The 17,335-nt window shown below is 44.4% G+C and overlaps 1 protein-coding gene across 8 annotated transcripts in view; it reads right to left on the bottom strand.

Moving 5' to 3' along the window:
- sema6a (sema domain, transmembrane domain (TM), and cytoplasmic domain, (semaphorin) 6A) overlaps positions 1-17,335 on the bottom strand; it is a 69,428-nt gene that overhangs the window by 35,215 nt on the left and 16,878 nt on the right. For all 8 annotated transcript variants that reach the window (XM_013136917.3, XM_020052821.3, XM_029124669.2 and 5 more), the window contains 2 exons: positions 2,152-2,295; positions 1,673-1,790 (listed from right to left, as the gene is read on the bottom strand). In XM_013136917.3, coding sequence (XP_012992371.1) covers positions 1,673-1,790; positions 2,152-2,251 — 218 coding nt within the window. In that variant the 5' untranslated portion in view covers positions 2,252-2,295. The remainder of the gene's footprint in view (positions 1-1,672; positions 1,791-2,151; positions 2,296-17,335) is intronic.

Here is a 17,335-nt window from a genome sequence, read left to right as displayed (position 1 = left end):
TAGTTGATAATATTGGTCGTATTGCACTGTAGTTGTGGTGTATTCATTTCACTGGACTTCCGGACTCTAAAATGTGGTTTGGCAACCAATAGTACCAACCAATATCTGGTTTGGTTGCCGCAATCTCCTTTTCCGGTTTTGCATCCCACCGATTCAAACGTGTATTCCAGCTGAAGTCAGACTTTGGTCAGACAGGAGCATTTCCACCCATCCCCGGGTCACATCCCATCACCCCTGCCATGTGTCGTCAGGCATTCCTGCCTGCTTTAAATATGCTGGTGTGAGCCACAACATGTTGTCCTCACACCACCCCCAGCAATAAAGCCCCCCCTTTGTAATCCGCCCCCAGAGTTGGCTGAGAGAGGGTGGGGCAGCAGCAGACAGCCCAAAGGCTACCAACACCTCCATAATGACCACAGATGTGTGAAACAGGTCAGCCACTCTGGATCCAGGCTCTGATGGCCACTTCTTCTGTGGTTTCCAAAACAATAGTAAAAAAAAAATAGCTTCAACACTATCCAGTAAATCCACCTCTACGGTTTGTTTGTAAAGTTCGCACTCCCAAATTGAGTTTAAAAGGGGATGACATGAAATTGATTGAAATGAATATGGAGAAGGTATAGGTGGGAGTTTTTGCTGAAAGAGCAGAGGGCTGGATTCGAACTCGTGCTTCAGCTGAACATTAGCACCGGAGGCAGAAAGTTTTGAAAATATTAGTTTTGCAAAGTCAGCCTTTTGAACGCCCAATGCAGTAAACATGGGAGTTTCCTACAAAAAAAACAATTTAAATAAAAAAAAGTATGGTAATAACATTAGGACTGTGATAAAAAAAAAAAAAAAAGATAATGCCTTTTCGTATATAAGCTGGAATTTCCCTTGATCAGGTGGGATGAAGGCTTTGGCCTGCCGTGTGATGTCAAAAATATTTTACGATTATAAAGACCCATGACTGTTCACTTGCGAATGGGTGGGCTCCCAGGGCTCTTCAAGCGCCCAGTTACTTAACAGCACACTCACTGTGTGACAGGTCTGAATTAGTCCCTAATGAAAAGAAGAGGAGGAAAAGTGATTTGGCCCTCCAGAACCGAAGCTGAATGACCCTGCCCTAGGCCATCCTATAAGCCAATCAGGAATGTGAATTACTGCACTTTGGACTTGGGAATGCTTGGGAATGTAAATGCTAAAGATTTCTGTGGGAGTTACACAGTGTTTTATGTGACATAAAGTTATTATTGAAAAATAAAATGACAAAGACTGCGCTGGCCCTATAAACAAATTTTGACAAATATTCTTATTATTGATTGATATAACTGATTTACACATTTCGTGAAAGGTCATTATCCATGTATTGGATTTCAACAGAACTAAACACTTGGATGGGTTTTACATTTGATAAGATATTATTTTCCAATGCTCTCTCCTTCTTCAGTGTCTATTTGGAGTGCATTTTAAAATTGTCCTGGTTGACTTTATCAACCTTTATAAACTAAGTCAAAATAAAATTTGCATGAAGTACACATTTCCTGACATCAACACCCTCATGACATATCATCACATGGCACTATGTTTATAATTCATCATAACCTCATCTGACGTGACACCACTGACGGAATCCAAAACGAATACCGATCCGAGAGAAAGTGACCTCGGAGGCCTGAGATCGGAGACTGACCTGGCAGCGATGTACAACGTTCGGTTCATGATCATGATCAGCTGGATGTCCAATTTGTGCCGCTGCGTATTGTTCCGCCCAGGTTTGTGCCCAACGAATGCCGGATACTGCCTCGTATCTGAAAGGAGAGGAGACCCAACACAATAAACACAGGAAGCAATCTGCGCCCCTTGCAAGGCAATGTGTTTTTAGCCCGAACAGGAGCCTAGGACAGAGGTCACAACAAGCATTTCTTAGTCTCATTAGGTATTTACCCCAAAACACGTTGTTCATACCACCCGACAGGGAAGCACAGGATCAATGTTGGGTGGCCTCCATTTCAGATGTTGCTTTAACCCCTAAATGTGTTGTTTCCCCTGGGCACCAAATCACATTCTACCTTCCAAATATAGTCAGGGGGAACGAGGGGAGTGGTGGATGCTGGTTTGAAAAGCAGGGTGTGGGGTGGGTGAGATTTGGAAAGGGCTCACGGGACTCACAGTTGCCATGTGAAATACTGATTGGCTCCGAGTCTTCGGGGAAGCCGGCCCCGGCAATCTGCAACAGCGTGAAATACAGCAACAAGGCCTCAGACCTCATTGTAGCACGGCTGGTTCCTTCTTCGATTACCTCTTTACTGTATCCTGCGAAGAGAGGACCGAGAAGAACAAAAAAACATATGAAACAAATGAAGACCGTCTGAACTTGCCGTCGTTTGTTCCTCGTAGGCCAAGCAATTTTGCAGAGATATATATATAGGGCACAGTGTATCGCGAGGACGACTAAAGAGGGCTGCACTGTAAGCGAAACAAATTAATTACAGCGAGGCACCGTGTCTCCCAGACTGATGGCAGACCAGGTCTTATCGAAGCGGACCTGCTGTGATTAACCAAATGGCCAACGGGACTGGGAGTCCTGCTGGGTGCAGCGTTCTGAATTAACAGGGGCGCTTCCATGATCGGATCCTGGTTAATAGCCCAGCACTGTACATAATTATCAACATCCAAGAGTTGCCCCCTGATCGCTGACTGGATTTACAACAGCCTGTGACCGCGTTGATGTTTTCATTCTCCTCAACGTTTCTTCTGCTTTGTGGAAACAAATGGCGTCTATAAATCATGCCGACAATTATTGTAGCCGTAATCTAATCAAGGAGATGCATTTAATTCGTAAACCTTTTATCCCAGACCAAACTCGCATACATATCGTTCTTTGGTTGGTGGTGGAGCGAATTTAATGAAAAGCGTTTTTATTTTCCTGAGGTTTGATAACAGTTGTTTATCATTGCCTGCTGTATGATGTGTCTGAGGGGAAAGAGAGATGGATAGAGAGAGAGAGGTAGAGCAAAAAACAGGGAGTGAGGGAGGTAGAGGAAAAGAAGAGGAGTGAGGGAGGCAGAGAGAAAGACAGTGAGCGAGGGAGGTAGAACAAAAGAGGCAGAGAGAAAGACAGTGAACGAGGGAGGTTGAACGAAAGAGGCAGAGAGAGGCAGAGAGAAAGACAGTGAGCGAGGGAGGTTGAACGAAAGAGGCAGAGAGAGGAAGAGAGAAAGAGAAGCAGAAAAAGAGAGAGAGAGAAAGAGAGGAAGAGAAAAAAGTAAAGATAAAGAGAGAGTGGGAGAGAAATAGAGGGAGTAAGAGGTAAAGAAAGAGGTGACCAGCAGAAGGGGGTGTACCTCCTTCCATGCTCCTGTGAATCTTATTCAGAAAGAGAGTGAAAACACTATTCATTGGGAGATTCACTTTAACAGTGTGGGGAATACAAAATAAAGCCCAGGGAACAACCTTGGTCACAGATTCTTCTCTACGCTGGGGCTACTTTCTTCCTTCTTCCTGGCAAAACAAACAGATAGAAGGCCTGGATAAAGGCCCTTGAAATCTCAGTTGTGTGTTTTTTTTTTTTTTTTTTACAAGCTTATATGAGGTTTTGCACAAACACCACTATGGAGACTTTTGTTTCATGAACCATGACCAGGAAGTCGTAATTGATTGATTGATGAGCAGGGCGGGGCAGAAGACATGCCAGCGTTCCCGTGGGACTGTCTGCTGTTCAATGACAAATGGAGCTATGGAGTTGGAGAGAGGCAGCACAGAAAAGTAGCACAGAATTGCCAACCTAATACTGTACCACAAGGTGATAGGACTTGAATCAATGAAATGTTTCCCAAATACAGCTTTATAATTTCTATTTTAGACACTGCATTGAACAATGTGTCATTTTGACTACTAACGGCAAATTATTCTTTCTGACAAATGCATTTTTGGTAGGTAATATCTGTCTTCCACACTCCCGTAACAGACATGGCGTCGATTCTCAGTCTCTTCATTACATCCAAATCTACTAAGAATAATCTTCCATTTACAGCGTGCACTGAGCGGCTCAGTTGCCTGAGTCGCTGAGTCACTGAGTCTCTGAGTCACTGAGTCGCTGAGTCACTGAGTCATTGAGTCGCTGAGTCACTGAGTCGCTGAGTCACTGAGTCGCTGAGTCGCTGAGTCACTGAGTCGCTGTGTCGCTGAGTTATTGAGTAGCTGAGTCACTGAGTCACTGAGTCACTGAGTCACTGAGTCGCTGAGACACTGAGTCGCAATACAACTATGTAGTTTTGTACAGGAGGTGGAATCCCTGTCGCAGCATACTAGCTTGGCCTGGAGGATCTGTGGAAAGGCAGATGGATGTTGGAACCAGGCGTCTGGTCCCAATACAGTCTAACGACCATGTGGTAGATCACACGCATCCAGGCAAGCTCAATCGGGATTGTTGGCTTGGGATCGCGATCTCACCCCTGCTAGGAAATACTCCTGTTTGAGCGAGCAGTGTGTTGAGAGGCAGAAGGGCTAGGTGAGTGAGGTGAGCTAGAGGTGAGTGAGTCATAGCATACGTCTGGATCTTATACTCACTAGATCCACAACTCGCGCACCAGTTGTTGTGATGAGGCAAGGCTATATTGTAAAATTGGACATCACAAAATTGGGAAGGGAATGGAGAGTGTTTAATGTTGGCATGGCCAACCAAAACTCCAGCAGGGCGTTGACATAAAATAGCAAAAAACAAATTGAGCACAAAATGATTTAACTACAGCTTCATCTTCAAAGCCCTTTCATTACCTTCTGACACACACGACTAAGCGCAGGGAAATGTGGTCTTTGCAAAATTACAGTCACTGCGGTAACTAAATTGTTTCAGTCTGTTCAATCCTGGTGCAGAATGCTATTCATCCAACATCTCCCTGCCTGTGAATACGGGCGACACAGATGAATGATTAGACTACACGTGCAAACCTTCAAAATGAATTATTATCGTGCTCCCAAACCAAGTGTGTGCCCCTCGAAATCCCAGTTCAAAACGGACGACTTACAAAGCACAGAGGTGTCTGGTATTTTCCTTACTGGAAGTTCTAATAAATGTTAACATCTTTAACGATAAAGCTGCTCTTGTTTATGTGTGTGTGTATGAAACCTGAAGGAGGACAAATCAAGCCCCAGAGCGGCAGGGAACCGGCAGAAGGTATGGTAGTACCGGTACACAACAAGGAGACCTCCCTGGGTGAAGGAATTGCCTGACCATCCAGCCGCCTCTCTGCTGTGAGTAAAACACAGCCACAGGCAAGAATAACCGCCACTCCACTATGAGTAAAACACAGACACAGACAGGAATAACCGCCACTCCACTATGAGTAAAACATAGCCACAGACAGGAATAACCGCCACTCCACTATGAGTAAAACACAGCCACAGACAGGAATAACCGCCACTCCACTATGAGTAAAACACAGCCACAGACAGGAATAACCGCCACTCCACTATGAGTAAAACACAGCCACAGACAGGAATATTCGCCACTCCACTATGAGTAAAACACAGCCACAGACAGGAATAACCGCCACTCCACTATGAGTAAAACACAGCCACAGACAGGAATAACCGCCACTCCACTATGAGTAAAACACAGCCACAGACAGGAATAACCGCCACTCCACTATGAGTAAAACACAGCCACAGACAGGAATAACCATCACTCCACTATGAGTAAAACACAGCCACAGACAGTAATAACCGCCTCTCCACTATGAGTAAAACAGCCACAGACAGAAATAAACGCCACTCCACTGTCAGTAAAACACAGCCACAGACAGGAGTTACCACCACTCCACTGTCAGTAAAACACAGCCACAGACAGTAATAACCTCCACTCCACTGTGAATCAAACACAGCCACAGACAGTAATAACCTCCACTCCAGTGTGAATCAAACACAGCCACAGACAGGAATTACTGCGACACCACAACAAGTAAAACACAGCCACAGACAGTAATAACCTCCAGTCCACTGTGAGTCAAACACAGCCACAGACAGTAATAACGTCCACTCCACTGTGAATCAAACACAGCCACAGACAGTAATAACCTCCACTCCAGTGTGAATCAAACACAGCCACAGACAGGAGTTACTCCGGCTCCAGTGTGAATCAAACAGCCACAGACAGGAGTTACTCCAGCTCCAGTGTGAATCAAACACAGCCACAGACAGGAGTTACTCCGGCTCCAGTGTGAATCAAACACAGCCACAGACAGGAGTTACTCCGGCTCCAGTGTGAATCAAACACAGCCACAGACAGGAGTTACTCCGGCTCCAGTGTGAATCAAACACAGCCACAGACAGGAGTTACTCTGGCTCCAGTGTGAATCAAACACAGCCACAGACAGGAGTTACTCCGGCTCCAGTGTGAACCAAACACAGCCACAGACAGGAGTTACTCCGGCTCCAGTGTGAACCAAACACAGCCACAGACAGGAGTTACTCCGGCTCCAGTGTGAACCAAACACAGCCACAGACAGGAGTTACTCCGGCTCCAGTGTGAATCAAACACAGCCACTCCGGGTTTCAGGCCCACACTGAAACGGCACTGACGTCATCCCTAAAAGCATTGCAAGCCTAACAACATTACCTTAATACGCGCGCTGGGGCCATGCAGCGGAGAGGCCGTGCACAGCAATAACACACATAATTCATCGACGAGGTGAGGCGCTGTGGGTTAGTGCATGAGGGAGTACCATGACAACAACACAACCCCTGTGGCGCATTCGTCTTGCTCAGTGCTGTGGGGTTTTGGCATGTCTGTCATTAGACACCGGCCCATTCATCATAATCAACATACCGTGCACTATCCTGCCAAGGTGTGTTAGGGGCCAGGAGAGACTGCAGTTCATTGAAATGACTACAAATGTGCAATGGTCTTCGTAGGGGGGATTTTGAAGCCCCGTTTGAGAGTCCACAACTCAGTGGCAACTGCCTGAGTGACTGACAGCTAGGTGATTTGCACAAGCCTCCTCGGCTCCTGCGGTGAGAGAATAGCTCACACAGGGGTGTGAACACAGGAACACACCACGCTAACGACGCACAAGCACCAAGCGGAGGAGGAGAGAGACCGGACAGCTGCACTCACATCAGGTCACCCACCCAATTTCAAATAATGGGTTCCGATACGCAACGTTTGTACTCCGTTCATCCGGGCCTGAGGACCTCATAGGGTGGCAGTTGTTTTCACGTGTCAGAGCACATCGATAAATCAGTGAAGTGACAATGGACAGTCTGGGCGAACCCACGGAGTCTGATTGAAAAGCTTGTTCCTTTAAGATGCACTTGTAGATATTTGTATAAGCTCAAACCGGTCTCCATTGTCTTCTGAGCTGCGTCATCAGACTGTGTCCTACAATAGACCATATCATATGTGTTACAACACGAAAAGGTTCTGGGTGACCTTGAGCTGGCATGTGCTTAAGGTATTTTTAAGGGGCAGCAGGCGGCCAAGCATTGTGAAAACATTTGATCAGGAACCAATAGGTTACCAGATCGAATCCCCAAGGTGAAAAACCAGTTGCTCTGTCCCTGAGCCAGGCAGTTAACCCAATTTGCTCCCCTGGTCATTGCTGTAAATGTAAATGTGTTCTCAGTCATCTTACCTGGTAAAGTATGGGTTCATTTTCTTTTTAAATAAAAGAGCCCAGAATGCATATTTAAAAAGACCAGACCAGAATAATCCACTGTCAACAATAAATAGCACACTTAGCGATTGGGAGCTATCAGCCATTTCCCCTAACTGTTTCCAAGGTCCTTTCATGAACTGTATGAGCTTTTTATGAGCAATTTATTTTATTATGTGGTCCCTTCCATGCCTGATAGCTGTTCTATGGAACGTTGTGTCCCATAAAGGGGTGATAGATTGATTTGTGTGGCTAGTCTAAGCAGCCTGATAACAGTGATGACCCCACCCAGAAATAATTCAGTGACAAAACCACCACAATGCTCAAGATATGACAATTCTTTTGTGTTACATTACAGAGCCTCCTACCTGAGGTCATTGGCCAGGGTACAGACACAGTATAAAGACTGGCACAGCAGAGCAGTGCGTCCCACAGAGGGCAATATATTACCTGTGAAGGTAAATGTTGCTGATTAAACACTTTGAACAATAAAGTCCAATAGCTTTTGCATGTCTACAGATAAGGATAATTGATGGAGACAACCTACTGCGCTGCGCGCAAACAGAAATAACTTTTATTTCAGTAACCAGTGAGGCCTTTAAACACGTCCTCAGTTGGTTGAACCCGGCAGAGCACACTGGGCACAGGACAAATGACAAAATAAACAGAGCTAAGAGCATCACCGACGACACAGGGCAAGCAGCATACCAGGGAGCTTCAGCACTGCAAAGCAAGCTGCCATGTGCTATATAACCCACTCACATCTCTCCTGCTCTGTTCATCTTCCCATGCGGAGCGGCAGTCAGCAGGGTTTTGCGGGCTGCTTCTTCGCTTTGTCTGGAAAATCATTCATGAAGGCCCCCGACTGGTGCTTAAAAGATTGACCTCAAAAAGAATGAGGTTACACATTTAAATATGCCAACCTTTCCCAGGCCTGTCAATCATGCAAGATGATACAGGCAACACAACTTAATAAATCTGGAGCGGGCAGATACTGTAGCGGCTGGCAGAAGGAGAAATTATTACCGATAAGGCGAGCTTGGTATCAGATGCGTTTTCTCTTTTGATCCAATTATCCACCGTCTCTGACGGAGTTCTGCGTTTTTGGGTGGGGAGGTCGCCTGGTGGTGAGTGCGCCGGCACTGGATCAGCACATAGAGCAAAACGAATGTTGGCGTAACCGAGACCATCAGCCCTCTGATATTCCATTTGACCGAAGCATTTGAAAGAACGCACTGGTCAGGAAGGAGTTAGGAAAACATAGCCCTACTGAGCAGCTGCACAAAGGCAAAATGGCAAATTACCCAACAAGGAAAAGGTGTCACCACGACAGCCTTTCCCAGGGTAAATGGGAAAGGGATATATTATACACTGAATTTGCACACGGTGTAGTGGTGGTTTCCCAAACCAAATTTTGAGGCCTTTGAAATTCTGTTTGTATTTGAGAAAAAAATATCCTAAATCCAACGTTTCAATAGAAAAAATTAAACAACTATGCTTCAACCACATAAGGAGACTATTTTCTCAGGTCTGGGATAAGACATAAAATATTGAATTATTTGGAAGCTCTGTAGAAGCTTTTCAAGTGCACACCAGCAAGACTTGATAGAGCAGCAATGTTTCTGTAGCCAGCATTATTGAGTAGTACTATTTAAAAAATGATATCTTGATGCTCAAATTTGTAGAAAATGTACAGTAAATAATTAAAAGTAACAGACGAAAGTCTATCATTAAAATGACTGTATATATTTGTAAAAAAATGCTTTTCAATGCAGTGGAGGACCCAAAAAGCTGCATCAGATTGTATGTTTATTGTTATTCAATACTGCACTTCAGATTAGATGTCCTCAGCATAATTGCTCACCATATGTCTGCTGCAAAGAAACAAGAGACAGCCAAGATTTTTGATCAGGAAACACCTGCCGAAAGCAAATTAGGTCCATATTTAAATGAAGGGGAAAACACTGGTCTTGTTGCTGGTGCAGCCAACTCGTGCAAGGAAGAATTTGCGATGTTGTCATGGGAATGGAAATGCAACGATATTCCATCAAACGCAGTAACGTAATTGGTAACCAGATCGATATTCTCCATCACTACGCTCAACGTGGTTGTTTGTTGGCGAGGTGACCGGGGAAAGTGCTTGGCATGAATCTCCTGGGCGCTGATTACTCACATACACCCTCGCCGTCCTTTCGTAGCACATTGGAGCGGACATTCTGATCTCCTCAACTGGATTTTGAGGAGGAGCCGAGGAATCAGGGACATTCAGCCATTTCAGGCTGTCTGCCCCGTTGCTGTATGTTTATTTCAACATCTCTCGGACCACTCACACACAGCCACCCACACACACACACACACACACACAAAGTGGTGGTTTCTGCATAGGGTTGTCTAAGATAGAGCACCCCTAGAGCAGTTAGGGGTCAAGGGTCTTGCTGAAGGGCATAACGGGAATGGGTGTTAGTAATGCAGTCACTGTCAATACAGCCTCAGAACATAGATTATAAATGACAAAAACAGAATGTCCCCGATCAAGACAAACATGAATTCGCTGATATGCCCTAGACGCCTCCAGCCTGATCACTACTGTATATCTATAATCAATATGTCTACTCCTACACACATAGCTTATCTTGGCATCTCTACAAAGCATCTTTAGTTATGTAATTACCACAGGGAATTTATGTTTACAAAACTACTTTTGTTATGTTGTGAATATCTTATTTGTGTAATATGTTCTCTCTGGACGTCTATATCATGTTGGACTTTGTAGTTAACATTTAATTGAAAGTTGTTGGGTTTTATTTTTTTTTGGGGGGGGGGGTTCCAGCAACAAGGAGAGGGTGGTTATTAGTTTCTTTGGAAATAGCTTCAAAAATGGGTAGGAGAACACACATATAAAGACAAGGGCACTTCCTCGTTATCCATCTGAATTTTGAAAGAAAACATGAATCAATGACGTGTTACAAAATCTTGCAATTGAAATGCTGATTTCTTGCTAAGTTAAAGAAAAAATTGAACACTGTTGAATTCTATTTTTGATGGATCCCGTGTTTCCGTCTGCAGACATGAAATATCTGGCATCTGCTGTGCATCTGCCTGTGAGCACCTCTGTCTTACGTTTTTCACATCGCATTCAAAGGTGCGTCGAATAACATAATAAGCCAGTAATTAGGCTACGTTATTGCTGAAAAACATCATGGAAAACAAAATACAGAAACAACTGATTCTGGAAGCTTTTAATCAGAGCAAACTTGCAAAAAGACTCTGTCAAGTTACTGAGGCAAGATGTGTGGTTGAGTGCAAAATAAAGAAGCCCTGATGTGGGTCTCATTAGAAATGTTGGGTGGACCAGTTGTGAATTTCAAAATTATTTCGGATATGGAGAAGTGTCTCAGGGCTAAAATAGTAATAATTATTGACAGGCTTTTCCCCTGGAAGGCAAATGTTTGAATGAGAATAGTCTTCACATCAGCACAGATATAGGATCACATTTTTTCTTACATTCGACTGGAATTAATACATGACGGGATAAAAAGAAGTGATTTCATGCCATCCCATTCAGCCCTTGAGTGGAAAGGAATGAAGCCAGAGAATATAGCCTGTCCTAGGGTGGAGGGCCAGTTTCCAACCTTGACAGAGCACCATCAACATTTACAACTCCTGTGAGGGCAGAGAAACCTTGACGACGAAGAGTCTTCCGAGTGATTCAGACGAACAACCTTCACCCTGCCATATGGTCCGTGTTTACCAAAACATCTGCTCATACACGCATCCACAGGGTTGATTCAGTTTTTTTTTTTGCATGTGGTTTTATTCAGTTTTTTTGCTAACAAACAGGTTGTTGCAAGTGTCCAATATGCATGTGTGAGAAAGCAGTTGTTGCATCAATCTGTGTGTGTGTGTGTGTGGAGAAACTGGAGACCACACATTTTGCACACTCCCCATGGTTATAATAGGTGTGATATTGGGTTTGTCTGTGATGCTAGCCTTGGTTTCCCTTTCTTCATGAGCACAAAGACCTGGGAATAGCCAGCTACTCAGATGGAGCCCATCTGATCTGAACAAGCATGATGCTAATCTTTTCAAGCTAAAAATCAGGCCAGGGGAAATTAGATAGATAGTACATCAGCAAAGAGCCGCTATGCAACTGGACATCAAATCCTCACGATAAAAACCACATAATGGAATTCTGAAGTCAGCGACTATACCTGACGATATAACATTTTTCTTGTGAGTCCTCATTTACAAGGCAACATATACAATGCCAACATTCCCTGCCACAACTAACGAAAATGTTTTGAAGACAGGAAATCTGTCTGAAAATAAAAAAAGAACTTCACAGTATAGATTGAATGGTGCAGCCTTGCATGCTGTTGCTTTGTGGAAAAGATGGTGGATTAATTAGATAGTTTCTTGGTTGAATTAAAGAAGGCGTGTCATGGCTTCCCTGGGCTACTTATGACATCAGAGAAGAAGAGGCAGAGCTAAGAGGTTTAACTCATCCAGTTTGTTTTTCCCCCACAAAAATGTACATGTTAATTTAATTCTATCGGGTTTTAGCAGACACCCTAATACTGCCACAATAGCTAACTATTTTCTCTTTGGTTCCTGGCTAACGTTAGCTACTGCGCTCTCTGCGTGCTAGTGGGAGACGCCAGTGCTCATCAAGCAGGAGCGAAGGACCCCGTCAATTGTATATTTATGTGTATACAGTGACATTTATTGTAAATAAGTTACTAACAATAATATTGTTATTAATATTGTTACTAACAATAATATTACTAAAAATAAGTTATTTTCCATATTGGCCGCTCACACTTACTCCAAATATAAAAACAGTATTTAAAGGAACAGGAGTCATTTTAAGTACCACAGGTGACACCTATGACAATGGTACAACTCGATTTATTTGGGCGCCGGTTCTCTGGGTATCTACACCAGAATCCAGTGTGTTGTTGTGCTGCCTGAGAGCATGATATTACAGGGGCATTATGAAGGATGTTTTGCATTGTACCGTAAGAAAATGTCCATAAGATGTCTGCTGTAATATCTAGATTAGTTTCACAACATTTACTCACCAGAAATGATTTTGGGTACAAACAAAAATGCAGAATTTCTATTGGTCAACACAAGGTGTGCCGCCATCTGTTGTAAAATAGAAGAGTGTCAGTAAGACACAAAATCAATTACCTAGCTAGCCATTTTATTGTTAGCTTGACTCGCTAGCCAGGTATTGGGAGACTGAGTGAGACTTAGGTGCTTTCCTTCTAGCCATGACTGGTTTCTATGGATTTTGTGATGATTGGCTTTAACCTGAATGTAATATTGGTTGATAGTCTGCTCAGTGAATCATTAAACATGCCTTTAATTGACCTCGTAGATTCCCCATCTCCTCATTTAAAGTGTCTCAGATGCAAGTGCGTTAATCACGATCTTAATTGTTAGGGCGGACGGTCATTGTATAGATTATCTCTGACAAAGTTTAAGAGCTTGCATGTCTGTTTTCAAGAGCACCGCCTAAACTGTGCGGGAGTAATATGCAAAACAGAGTGGCTCCAACCCGGCTCTGAAGATTTTTCTTGGAGTGGAATTCCTCTGTTCTTCTGTTTCAGTTCTGGTACAGGTTGTGCAAAGACTGCTAAAACCTCACCAGCTCTGTGAATTATGGTACACCGGTAACCGAGTAGGAGTGTGAATTTACCACATACCGGGAAAGATCCATTTGAACGGCCAGTCTGGTAATTAAAGAAACTGTTTATCTTGCCTTAGCTTCACCTTTTCCTACATGATGACCCCTGAAACGACTACTGCGGAAGTGGCCTTGATTTCAGAAGTAAAATGCTACAACAACACATTATTTATTTACAGCAATCTATTGATATGGCTGGGCTAGGGATTTATTTTCGATAGAGGTTTTCTGACGAAGGGCAGGGACAGGGTCCAGGCTTCAAGACATGAATATGACTTCCCGGACAATGGGATTGTTTCCGGAAGATAGTACAACCACAATGTAAGATCACACAGCTTCAATTATACATGGGCTGTCGAGTTCCTGACTATTTTTCACTTCGGATTTGTGAACACATCTCTTCCCTTGAATGACCTTGTTGTTTTAAAAATTTTCTTTCATTTCACCGCCCAATTCTAAATCTTGCTGCCTACCCTGTTATAGTGAATGTAGCTGATAGGTACACTGAGTGAGGTGCACTTGCTAGCGCTGTAGTTGAGGGGTTCACAGAGCCTCTCTGGATAGGAACATCTGCTGAAAGACTCAAATGTAAAAAACATAGTGCGAGTTGTGCAAATACTTAGGGAGGGGAGATAGCTCTGAAGGGACCAAACCCCTTTACCTGTTCTGTGACTTAGCTGTGCCCCATCTAATTGGATATCGTGCTTTAGACACCCTTAGAACTAAACCTCAACTGATTAGATCCAAACCAAGCCAATCAGGGTCCAGAGCTTACTGGTCAAGTCCACATCTGCAGACCCAACAATAGTGTATCATTAGCCATTAGCCATTAGCAATACAACGAAAAGCCATTTAAGATTACGCACATAGGCCTGAACTTATCGGCTCTTAGAAGTCCCTTTCATGGTTAAAGTCAAAACTTGTTAAAGTGGTGTGAGGTCACTCTCCTAACACTACGTTTACCCCACAGGCCACTTTCTTGGACACAGATTAAGCCTGACTAAAATGTCAAATCAATGGAAAATCACAGCTAAGCTCTGGCATTTTATTCTACGACTAGGCTTGATCGGAGTCCTCAAAACCCGGCCCTATGTGACATTGAGTCGAATGCAGGAGCTCTCTCCCAATACAATATGCTGCTTGATGAGCAGCAGCAGGAAAAGCATGTTCCTGCTTAAAAAAAAGAACATAACATTTCTTATACTGGCGCCTGCTACCTTCAAACGAGTCGCCCAACGACGCGACAACATTTCACCCACTCGTGTACGGCGACGGTGAGAAAACAGCCCGGGGGGGGGGGAGCGAGCCAAAAGTTTAAAAAACTTGAAACTTCAAAAAACAGAACAGTCCTTCAGACGTTCCCACGGACCGTAGACGAACTGATGTAACGCTGGTGCAAGTTTACGGACGCCCGGCCCACTTGGGGGTGCCTAGCCGGGCCCAGCCAAACACGCCAGCCAGCTGTAAACGCAGCCCGTTGACACGCGACGCACGGATTTGACTGCCGTCACATCACCACTACCCCGCCGTGGACCTCGGCCGCTGGCTCGAACCCCAAGTCCCAAGACGTCAAGGGGGATTAAGCTCTAGTCTGGGACCAAATAATCTAGTTCAATAGAAAACTCCATGGAAGTAGATTTTCTTAGTCCTAGGCTTAATCTGTGTCGGCGAAACCGGCCCCCAACGGTTTACGTGGGTGTGGATTAAACACCACTGAGTGACCAGAGAGAGAACAGTGGCTCGGATGGCCCGACGGAATGCAGCGGCACGCCAAATCTCTTTCCCATCTTGGCTTTCACCGAGGGAGATATGACGGTTCTTCAATAAGCAATTTTCCTCGCCATGTGACAAGGCATACTTTATGTCTAACTTCTTACATTGGCTGTGTCGTGCAATTTTTCTAATGGAAACGTTTCATTAATTCAGTCTCCAGAGCAATAGATCACAGACATATATTTCCCAGGGGAGGCTGAAGTGGGCGTGTTGTCTCATGGCCTTACTTTCGAGGAACACACACACACATACACACACACACACACACACACACAGCACGGACCATGGGCAGTAACATAGAGTAACTGGATCTACAAAGAAATAACATGCAGGGGGAAGATTGGTAAACTGACAGACAAAAAACAAGTTTTAGTTTACGGTTCACGCTGAATAATTGGCAATTCCGTCTTTGTAATTGTTTTTCTCTATCATCATTATCTAATTTAACACATTGCCTTCATGGACCACGCTTCACAGCCACAGCAAAGCAGTTTTAAAGTTATGTTTATTGAAAAAAATAACAATATCCTGCTTGTCAACCAACAGGCTCCCACCATACATTCAACAACATCTTGTCGCTTTCATGTCGACCCTTGACCCCTTCCCCATTACTTCCCTCTCGAGCTAGATCTAAAGACATCCTGTTTTACGAGTTCCTGTCTACCCAGACTGCATGGGACATAAAAGTAAAATACTAGCGAGGAGGCGGGGGAGATCGGAGGAGGGAAAAAAATGAGGAGAAAGAACTTCAGTGCAGTGGGTTCAGACCAGTCTACAGTATGTGTGTGAGGATGAAGGATGGAGATTCTCTTCAGATAAAGAGACTATTTCTGCAGGTGAGGAGTATCAGCGCTCTACCTGCAGCTCCCAGCCATAAGCCTGGAGACGCGGAGGAGCCCGAATCTGTCAGCCCCGCTCTATGATGTTTGTCTAATGCCAGGATTACCTCTCCTTTCAGCCAGAAACCCTGCCTGCCAGCAAACAAACAGCAGGCATGGAGGAGCTTAAACCAACTTCTGTAAACTGTCCTCTGATATGGCAGCGAGAGAAAGGATGGGGGGGAGGCTTCAAAAATTATCCCCACTATGGAAACCAGACACTTACATCAAATGTGTTTTCTCAGTAGATATGGTGAGGGTCCAATCATTTTTCTCAAGCGATGACATTTCCACAAAGCATAAAATCAGTCAATATATCTGTAAGGCTGTAAATATAGCACATTTTTTAATTTGCATTAAAGGGGCAGTGCAGTTTTTTTTTAATCCTGTGGTTATGCCTTGATTAAACTTCATTGGGGAAAAAAGAGGTCAATGCCCTGTGTAAAAACTGTTTCGATAAATGGTGTGTTCAGGTGGAATAGACCTTTCAGACCACATCACTGTGTCTCAATCTGTATTCGGCCATCTTTAAATGTGTTTCCCGATATCCACGTGATCATGGAGGCTTTATGTGTTTCCTTGGAAGCAGATTTACATCATACACTCCAAACCTATTGTCTGGTGTATGTCGTCAACTGATAAAAGAAAAACAGCCATGAACTGATGGACAGCAAATAACATATGAATTCCACTTTCTGTATAAATTGATTTCCCTGTGGAATACATCCTTGATGGTATTCCATAGGGAGTTACATTCACAAGCAGACTTCCATTAACATTTCATCCCAATTTCCTGTGTCAATGTGATGCATTATTGCTGGCTGACCATAGGATTCAGTATCTGGGCCTTGAGATAAAAACACAGGCCTGCATTTGTTCATGCAGACAAAATCCACAAAGATGAACACAATATCAGTGAACTGCACCGGCACGAGTTGTTTTGTCTGAGGCTATTTTGTCTAAAGCACTCTGACAGAACAGGCCCCCTCCCCCTCTGTCCCTCTCTGTCTCTCCTTCTGTCTGTCTCTGTCTCCCTCTGTCTCTCCCTCTCTCTCCCTCTCTGTCACTCCCTCTGTCTCTCCCTCTCTTTCTCTCCCTGCCACCCTCCGTTTCTCCCTCTGGCTCTCTCCCTCTCTGTCTCTCCCTCTCTGTCTCTCCCTCTGTCTCTCCCTCTGTCTCTCCCTCTGGCTCTCTCCCTCTCTGTCTCTCCCTCTGTCTCTCCCTCTGTCTCTCCCTCTCTGTCTCTCCCTCTCTGTCTCTCCCTCTGTCTCTCCCTCTCTGTCTCTCCCTCTCTGTCTCTCCCTCTCTGTCTCTCCCTCTGTCTCTCCCTCTCTCTCTCTCTCTTTCTCCCTCTGTCT

Source organism: Esox lucius, chromosome 13, assembly GCF_011004845.1.
Source record: "Esox lucius isolate fEsoLuc1 chromosome 13, fEsoLuc1.pri, whole genome shotgun sequence".
In the NCBI taxonomy this organism is placed as follows: Eukaryota; Metazoa; Chordata; class Actinopteri; order Esociformes; family Esocidae; genus Esox; species Esox lucius.
Note: the sequence above shows the minus strand (reverse complement) of the source record. Positions and strands in the feature narration are given on the sequence as shown.